The sequence below is a fragment of the Danio rerio genome, chromosome 16 (assembly GCF_052040795.2).
Source record: "Danio rerio strain M-AB ecotype USA chromosome 16, GRCz13ab, whole genome shotgun sequence".
NCBI classification, from domain to species: domain Eukaryota; kingdom Metazoa; phylum Chordata; class Actinopteri; order Cypriniformes; family Danionidae; genus Danio; species Danio rerio.
In genome coordinates, this window is record NC_141036.1 from 47,190,955 (window position 1) to 47,199,764 (window position 8,810).

General features: G+C 37.7%; 2 protein-coding genes across 3 annotated transcripts in view; one reads left to right on the plus strand and one right to left on the minus strand.

Annotated features, from left to right (window-relative positions):
- si:dkey-11p23.7 overlaps positions 1–8,810 on the plus strand; it is a 60,573-nt gene that overhangs the window by 34,506 nt on the left and 17,257 nt on the right. The gene's annotated exons all lie outside the window — the stretch shown is intronic.
- cmtm7 (CKLF-like MARVEL transmembrane domain containing 7) lies at positions 179–8,725 on the minus strand. 2 transcript variants are annotated; one of them, NM_001130114.1, is given in 5 exon segments: positions 179–752; positions 873–954; positions 6,574–6,672; positions 6,783–6,959; positions 8,476–8,725. In NM_001130114.1, coding segments are annotated over 5 exon segments (489 nt in total). In that variant the 5' UTR covers positions 8,593–8,725; the 3' UTR covers positions 179–738.

The following is an 8,810-nucleotide window of genomic DNA, read 5'->3' on the forward strand; positions in this document are numbered from 1 at the left end:
GTTGTCAATATAAATGTTAACAAAAGGGAAAGTAAATCTGTACTTTCATTCTTCCTCCTTTTAAAGAAAACAAAATTTTGACTACTTCTGATGACAAAAGGCATAATGGAAGTTAATGGGAGCCAAAACTGTTAACAAAATATCTAAATTTGAATCAGAAAGGACACAACACAGCATAGACTATATAAGTCGACTTTTTATATCACACAGTGTATAAAACAAAGGGACTTGCATTTAGAAAGCCAAGAATACATTCTTCAAACTTTAAAGCTGTATATCATAAAATTATATGTAGAGGTACTGTGAAAAAAGCAAAAATACACTTCAACTTTTGTATAATAATAATAATACTGTGAATCTGAATGAATCCTTCATGAACACCTCACTTCATCTAAACTTTTCGTTAACTAAATAAATGAATCAAAATTGTATCTCACATTATAACTTCAAATAAATAATGTAAACATTCTTGTGCATAAATGGCCCCTTTTCATTTCAGACATGGCATATAGTAAACCAAAACTTCACTCTTAAAAGAACACTGAAGTCTTGCAGCTGAAAAATTCAGAGTGTGACCGATTAAGACGATTAAGGCACCCAAGTTTTGATGAAGGATGCAGCAACATCAAAAATGTCCCTTTCGGGTATTTAAAGCACTCATCATTATGATCTATCCAGAACAAACTGAGAATTTTTCTTTATACTTCCAGCCAAGATGAAGATGTTTTCTTCTTCCGGTTACACTGCGGCACCTTCAAGAGAACATCAGCAGGATGTTAACAACAAATCCATTCTGCAATACTACAAATATCACACTATGTCACACAGTTATTTTGCACAAATTACATCATTCAAACACAGTGAAGACTCACCAGTCGGTTGAGAGCCACAGGTGACCTTATATGAAGTCCATATGCTGATTGCAATAAGAAAAGTTGCCATGAAGCCAAACACCTGTTTATTTAAAAACAGCCATTAGCTACAATATTCAATAACTGTAAACTGCAGTTTGTGAAACATAAAAAGTCATTAGCCTATTCTGCCTACAAGACCTTTACAAAAATTGTACATGCATGGCCAATAATGTGAAGGAAATAAAAATTTAAAACCCACCTCTAATCACCCTTGAGAATTATTGTAGTAATATGTATTGTAGTATAATTTTATACTCATTTTAAACATTAAAAATATATATTTTTGAAGGTTCAGACAACATTTAGCAATTATAGTTGTTTAAACCTTTACGGAAATGTTACAAAACTATGCTTAGAACCTATTTTTTTAGATAGGCCACAACATATTCAGGGGCGGACTGGGAAAGCATTTTCCACCGGGCCAAATTTTCAGTTAGTCAGGCCACATCTGATGTGATCTAGAAATTAAAAAAGCGGGGTAAGGGGGGGGGGGTGTTGTTGTGCGCGGCAGGCCAGAGTCATGCAGCCAGGCCACATTTGATGTGATCTAGAAAGTGAGGAGTGGGGGGATGAGGCCAGACTCCCGGTGGTAGGCCAGATTGACCGTCAGGCCACCGGTGCTCCCTATGGCCAGACGGCCCCAGAACAAATTATATATAATTGATATACACTGTCAAAAAATGCAGGGTTCCACACAGTTCATTCATGTTGTTTTTCGAGTGTGTGGGGGAATAAACAATCAACATGTCATGTTTTTTTTTTTTGGTAATAATATTTCTAAAGGAGCTGTTGTCATGGAATTTATCCAGATTTTGCTAAAAACCCAAACAATGCAAACATAAAAATAAAACAAAACAAAAAAATCTGAAAAATGAGTTTTGTGTAATAACAAGGGAATGACATAAGGAGAAATCACTTAACTACTGAACAGTTATTAATACTTTATATAAAAGGCTTAAAGACATCTCTCACATTGAGAAGGAAGTCACATTAATCGCTCAGGCTTGATTTTTTCACAGACTTCAGCAGAGTGTAAAAATCTTCATGGTTCTGTGGGTCTCATCTATCAAATCTGATCTTTAATTTCTATTTTCTATTGGATTCAAGTCAGGTGATTGGCTGGGCCATTCTACACCTTGATTTTCTTTCTCTGAAAGCATTTGAAAGTTTCACTGGATTTGTTTAGGGTCATAGTCTTACTGTATTGTTCAATCCGGTTTCATCTTCATCATCTTGCTAATGTAGATGTCGGACTGAAGCAGCTAATCTTCATTTACAGGGCAGGGGGTTGCTGAATAACTACTGAGAGATTTCAGCTGCGGTTTTAATTCTTTCACTGCCTTTCTACAACTTCCTTTCTTTATGTGTTCAATATTAGTATCCTGCATCGTTTCATTTTATTAGACATAACTTCATTTGTAAACTAATTAGGTTTGGGGTTTTTTGTATTGTGTCTTCTGTGTGTGCGTTTGTGTGTGTGTGTGTGTGTGTGTGTGTGTGTGTGAGTATATATACATATAGTTACAAACAGTATATAATTAGTTATAACTAATAGTATATTAGTTTTAATTTTACAAACAAATATGTTTCATAATATATATATATATATATATATATATATATATATATATATATATATATATATTTTTTAATCTAATAAAACGCGATTACAATCCTATTTCTATTTATTTTACATGTTCTGAAGTAACTAAATAATCAGAAATTAACAAAAAAATTACAATGACAATTTAAAAAGACATTAACAACAAAAACAGTTTTGCGCTATGCAAGATTACAAATACCAGGGCCCTATGAAACACATTTTCCCTTTGTACAACAGTAATATATGTCACAGTTTCTTCAAGTTACACCAAAAATGCTGCTAAAGTGACTCTCATCAGAGATTTCAGAGACAGGCGTGTGTCGTCAACTTAGAATTATAAGGTTCTATATGACATTTTTGTCAAAATTGAGTTATTGACAGATTCTTATTAAATGGAAACTTACAATATGAGATGTTTTTTAATAAGTTGTTTAGATTTTAAAACGTTTTATTTAAAAAACAAATGTTAGACACATGCTGTTTACTGTGGAATGCAAAAAACTTTAAAGCTCAATATATTAAAATCATTCAGAACACAGATAGAACCTTATAATTCCAAGTTGAAGGTGTGTCTAGTAAACATAACCGGCCCATTCATTCCTACAGACACACATAAGGGCGTACTCACACTATTTACAGTTGCCTTGAACCAGGCCGAAGCACGCTTGTCCTGCCTCCCCCGATGGCCTGCAACCCGCATTTACATATCTTTCGCGCCTGAGCACGCTTACGTCATTGATGATGGGCTGTTCAATTTAAAAAAACGATCTCGCTCAGCACAGTGGAGATTTCTTCAGTTATATCGTTTTAGTCATTTGATATGCAGTGACACGCAGTCAAATATTTTGCCAAACAGATCAGCCACTTTTGACGCTCATAAAAAATCATAAAGTCCACGTGCTGCAGGAATTAGGAGGTTTTCTGAAGGTGCAGCTGTCGTGCAGTGAGGGGTTTGCATCTTTAATAATCTATGACAGTTTGCGTTCATTGAACAGTAAGAATTATTAATAAACACAACTAAATCAGTCCCTTAAAGGGCCATGACACCCCCCACTTTCGGTTATAGTCTACGTCAGAATTTTTCAAAAGATGCATGATTAATGGGTGTGGAGCTCCGCGAGCACCGGGCAGGAGTGGGCGTAGCCAGCAGGGGAGAATGTGAGCGGACAACTGTTGTTGTTAGTTAGCTCACAAAATGAGACAAACCGTGAGGAGACGCATGAGTTTATAGTTTACAAAGTTAAAATACAAAGAAATGAACAGTGATTTAATGCCCTGCTACATTTGTTATTCGTAATTTCATATACACATAACCACAATTTATATCATTATAAAGATAAGTGTGTTCATGTATACCCTATAAATGAGGACTTCTCCCTCAATCCCCGTATCCAGCAGACTCAGGCCATGTCCACACTAATGCGTTTTCATTTAAAGACGCATATTTTTGTCTCCGTTTTGCCCTTCCATCCACACTGAGATGAGTTTTTGGGAAACAAAAACGTATCTTTTTGAAAACGCTCTCCAAAGTGGATAAATTTGAAAACGCCGTTTTCGTGTCATAGTGTAGACCGTGAAAACGGAGTCTTTCGAAAACGATGACGCATTTTTTGTCATGTGACACTCAGTCATGTTACTAATTCGTTTACTTTATTTTCGTTGTGAGTATGATTTTAGTGATGTCGTCCTTACTGTGAGGGTATGCAGCGTCATCAGCAGGATACTGTTCTTTAAAGCGGTCCAGTATATCGGCGTATTTGTTTTGGCACGTCTCCCAGGCTACATTTTCACTCTTTTTTGCATTTTTGTATTCATGTGTTACTCGAAGCAGCAACTCTACTTCATTGTCAGTCCATTTAAAAAACTCTGTGCTTTTCCTCGACATTTTGCCGCAACGTTTCAAAGAGCTGGAAAGAAAATAAACGTCAGCCGGAAATGACGCGTGCCGAAGCGTCTTACGTTTCACGCATGCGCAGTACAGGTTGAAAGCATTTGTAGTCGTTTCAGTGTGGATGACAAAGTTTTGGAAAACGAATAGAAACGACAGTGTGGACGTGAAGCGTTTTTAGAGGAAAACTCCGTTTTCAAAATTTATCCGGATTAGTGTAGACATGGCCTCAGTGCAGTTTTACTCAGTTCTAACCATTAGCCCTGCTGGTAATCTGGAGGATTTAGGCAAACACAGCAGCACAGTGATGTGTCTGAATGTGAATGAACTCCTGATAAAAGACAGCGTCCACCATTCTCTAATTCTCGTGCTGCTCTCCCGAAAAAAATGCTAGCAGCACACACACAGCTTTGCGTATGATCGGCCCTGACAAGATCGCGGGGGAAAACATGCAACAAACCCCGTGGATCATGGAAACAAACGCATATGAGCCTTCATGAACGGTTAATACTGTGTGCCGTAGGTCCTTGCCTCACAGCTCGGGCTTGACTCTGGCAGGTCTGGCAGGTCTCATGAATAATGAAGCAACCGGCTCTTCTCATAGGATAAGAAAACTCAGCTATGAATAATAATGAGAAACCGACGCGTCATCATTGCACTTGCAGTACTGCGATACGTCGCCGATTTTGATCCCGCCCCAAAAATCATTTTAATCCCAGAAGCTAAAATTACCTGACAAAAGCTCAAAATTATCCAGTTTTCCCCACAATTACAGCTGACAGGTGCTAACATTAGCCCCTTTCACACATACAGACCTTTTGTGTGAATGGAGTGAATTGCCGTGAATTAGTGGAGTGAATTAGTTTTGTGTGAATTGCCGGCAATTTTCCGGAAAGGTTGTATGTGTGAACAGGTCCTTTTTGAAAATACCGGTAAATTCGTTCTAGCTATTTTCCGGAAAGAGAAGTTGTAACATTACCGGCAATTTGCCGGAATGCTGCGCTGTGTGAATGCAGAAGGAAGATTCCCGTAATAAGCGCGTGCACGTCTAGAACGTGCTGACGTGAGACGTCTGCTTTAGCCAATCACAACAGTCAGACGCATTTACGTCAGCGCGGTTTGTGAGGATAAAAGCCTTTGAATATTTTTCCAGACACATTTAGCTGCTAGAAGTTAGTCAGATCACGTTTATATGTTCTTCTTAATGCCAACTGTGTAAATAATCATCGATGAGATGCTTATGATAAGCCGTTGTTTGTTTACCTTCAAGCTTTGTGTGCGCCTATGAGCGCCTGCACACGCACATATTATGAACATCTGAAGTGATCCTGCGAAAGTTGTTCACAATATTGATCATCCACAGAGTCTGTAATTTAGTCAAATGTTTACAAATACAAGCACAGCCATTTAAAGCTCATTTGTGGTGAATGATGTCAGAATTTACCGGTATTTTGGAATGGATGTGTGAATGCTCTTTTCCGGAAAATTTCCGTAATGTCCTCGCCTGTGTGAAAGCGCTTTTTTGAATATACCGGTAAAGTCGTTCCGGAAATTTTCCAGATATTTACCGGTATCACTGTGTGAAAGGGGCTAGTGTCTTAACTGATGCTCAACACACACAAATCTGTTAATATAAAAAAAAAGTTCTCCAGGGTGTCCTGAACCTTTAAAAGTCACGTCCCGTCTTCAGTTTCGGGCTCAGGCTAACTTTGCACACACACACTACAAGCATACCACACTATAGCACACTTTTTCTTACTGGGCCAGGGCCGGCCAACTGAACCATGTCTGAGCCCGATTCAGAGCACTCACACTTCTCAAACGATCCAGGAAACAGGCCTGGGCACGATTCGGATAGCATTCGCATAGTGCGCCCTAACAGTCTTTTTGTGTTTAACTCTTTACAGATACTAGTCCATATCATGATTTGATTAGCTGTACAGCAATACCTTTGATTCATTAACACTTCCTATTTCGTGTTATACAGCTAATTACATTTATATGACTGAATCTGTGCAAGCTTTGTAAGCATCAACATTCTGTTTGTGTGTGATGTAAAGGAAACCATATGCCCCTGGATACACATTTCCATCTTCCTCTTCCCAACACAAGAAGCCTTTGTGTGTTTTCCTGGCCAATTTGCAGCACAAACTACAAAGGACACTTACTGATCCAGCGATTAACCCTGAGATCCCATAACTCTTTACAGCTACAACTATAGAGGCGATAAAGACCAGGATTCCTCCGACGGCGTAATGTAAAAACTCCTGCGAAAGAAATAAAGGGCCAATTATTTTAAAAGAGACTTTCTGGAAAGACGAGCACTGCCATGATCTTCAGTGTGCAGACATTAAAAATGTGAACTGTGCTGACTCACAGTCAATGTCCAGTTGATGCATGTGATTTTGCTCTGAAGGCGAAACAAATGCATGAGGAAGAAGAAGAAGAAGACGATGAGAAACCACGCAGTGACCACTTCAAAGTAGCGAAAGGCGGAGTAATCGGTCCAGCGCTGCTCACAGTGCACACAGAGGAAAGCTATCAGGAGAGTCACCTGCACAAACAAAGACATACATGTGGATATGTTTGCATGAGCTCTGTGGTCCGAGCAGTTTGCATGTTCTCCTCAGGGTGCTCTGGTTTCCCCCACACTCCAAAGACATGCACTATAGGTAAATTGAATAAACTAAAATGGCCGTGGTGTATGTGTGTGTGTGTGCGTGCGTATGTGTTGATTAAAGTTTATGGGTGTTTCCCTGAGCTGGGTTGCAGCTGGAAGGGCATCCACTGTGTGAAACATATGCTGGATAAGTTGGCAGTTCATTCTGGCGACCCCAGATTAATAAAGGGCGAAAATGAATGAATCAATGATTTTCAGATTTTTACATAAAACAAAATTGTATATAATAAAACTGTAATATTGTTATGCTAAATTTTTTAAAGTTTTTAAAAACTAACAGTAAATGAAATTATTTGTCTATTTCATGTTTTTCACACATTAATAAATAGCTTAATTATCAGAAGCTAACATTAAAAACAAACATATTACAACGAATAATACAAAAATATAAATTATTAGTTCTGCAGTCATTTTTGTTTTGGGCTATATTAAGCTTTTTAAGCTTCAAAAAAGCGATGATTTCCCATTTCAGTAAGAATTTCTCTGGAATAATGAATTTGGTATAATGTATTTGTGCATAAAATTATGTAAATCTGATGAAGAATTAAGTATGTAGATTTTGTAGAACAGACAACAGAGGTTTGAATATTTCCTGTCGATTACCTGCTCATTTTCTATCTTTCTTTCTGTGGTGGGTTTTGTGTTGGGCCCTTGTGGTGGGCCCCACATGTTTCAGTGCAAATCTCTCTAAATCTCTCTCATCACCACAACCATTTTAGCAGCCGGCTGTTCCTGAGCATCCGGGGTGTGTGAGTCTTTACAAATTATCATTGCCTGTCATCACTTACTACACAAGAGCGCACACACATAGGCTACACACACAACCCAAACACACAAAGCCAAACTCTGACCCCAAAACCACTACTATACTGTCACATGGCAATTTCATAATAATAAATGATTAATATATTTCATATGTCATGGCAGACAAAATAATTTAAATAGCTGATTAATTCTGTGAATGAATGCATCACTTAAATTGCATTTCAATTGTAAGAAGTGATTCAATTTTGTCTTCTTTGAAATTTAACTTGGTACATTTTTAAGTCATAACAAGACACATACAAAAATAGATTTAAAGGAAATTGTGATACCATAAGTTACGTTTTAGCAATTGTGTTGCTGGAAATTGGCATTATATTGAAGTGGAATACATTTTTGTAACCTTTTATAGACATATATTTAATTATGCTTCTGTAGACCTGAATAAGTTATAAAAATAGCGAGTGGAAAGTTCAGTGGAAAGTTCCGTTATAGGTCAATGCAGCATTGTAGCGTAAAACACTCCGTTACTTGCTCAATGTATTTCCCATAAATGAGTGTTTGTACACATTCGTCCACATTTAATTCATAAAGTACATTTTATGTAAGTAATATACAGTTATCTTACCACTTGGCCGATTTTCAGTAATCCCTGAAATGAACGCACATAAGCGATGTTGCAAAATCCTCCATCCGACGAGGAAGTTGTTGTGGTAGTTGTAGTAGTAACGACAGTGTGAGACATTCTCGTATATTTATCGAATATATTATGTGGAATTTAACACATGTAATAAGCTACTCTTTAATTAACGCTGCTCACATGGAACCATGAAGGACCAGAAGAATGTAAACTACAGTAGGGTGTGACCATATTTATGCACGGAACACGCTTTCTTTTTGACGCAAAATGTTCATCCAGAAGGGGGCGTGTGGTGGCCTGGAACTTAAAACTATTTAGAGCAT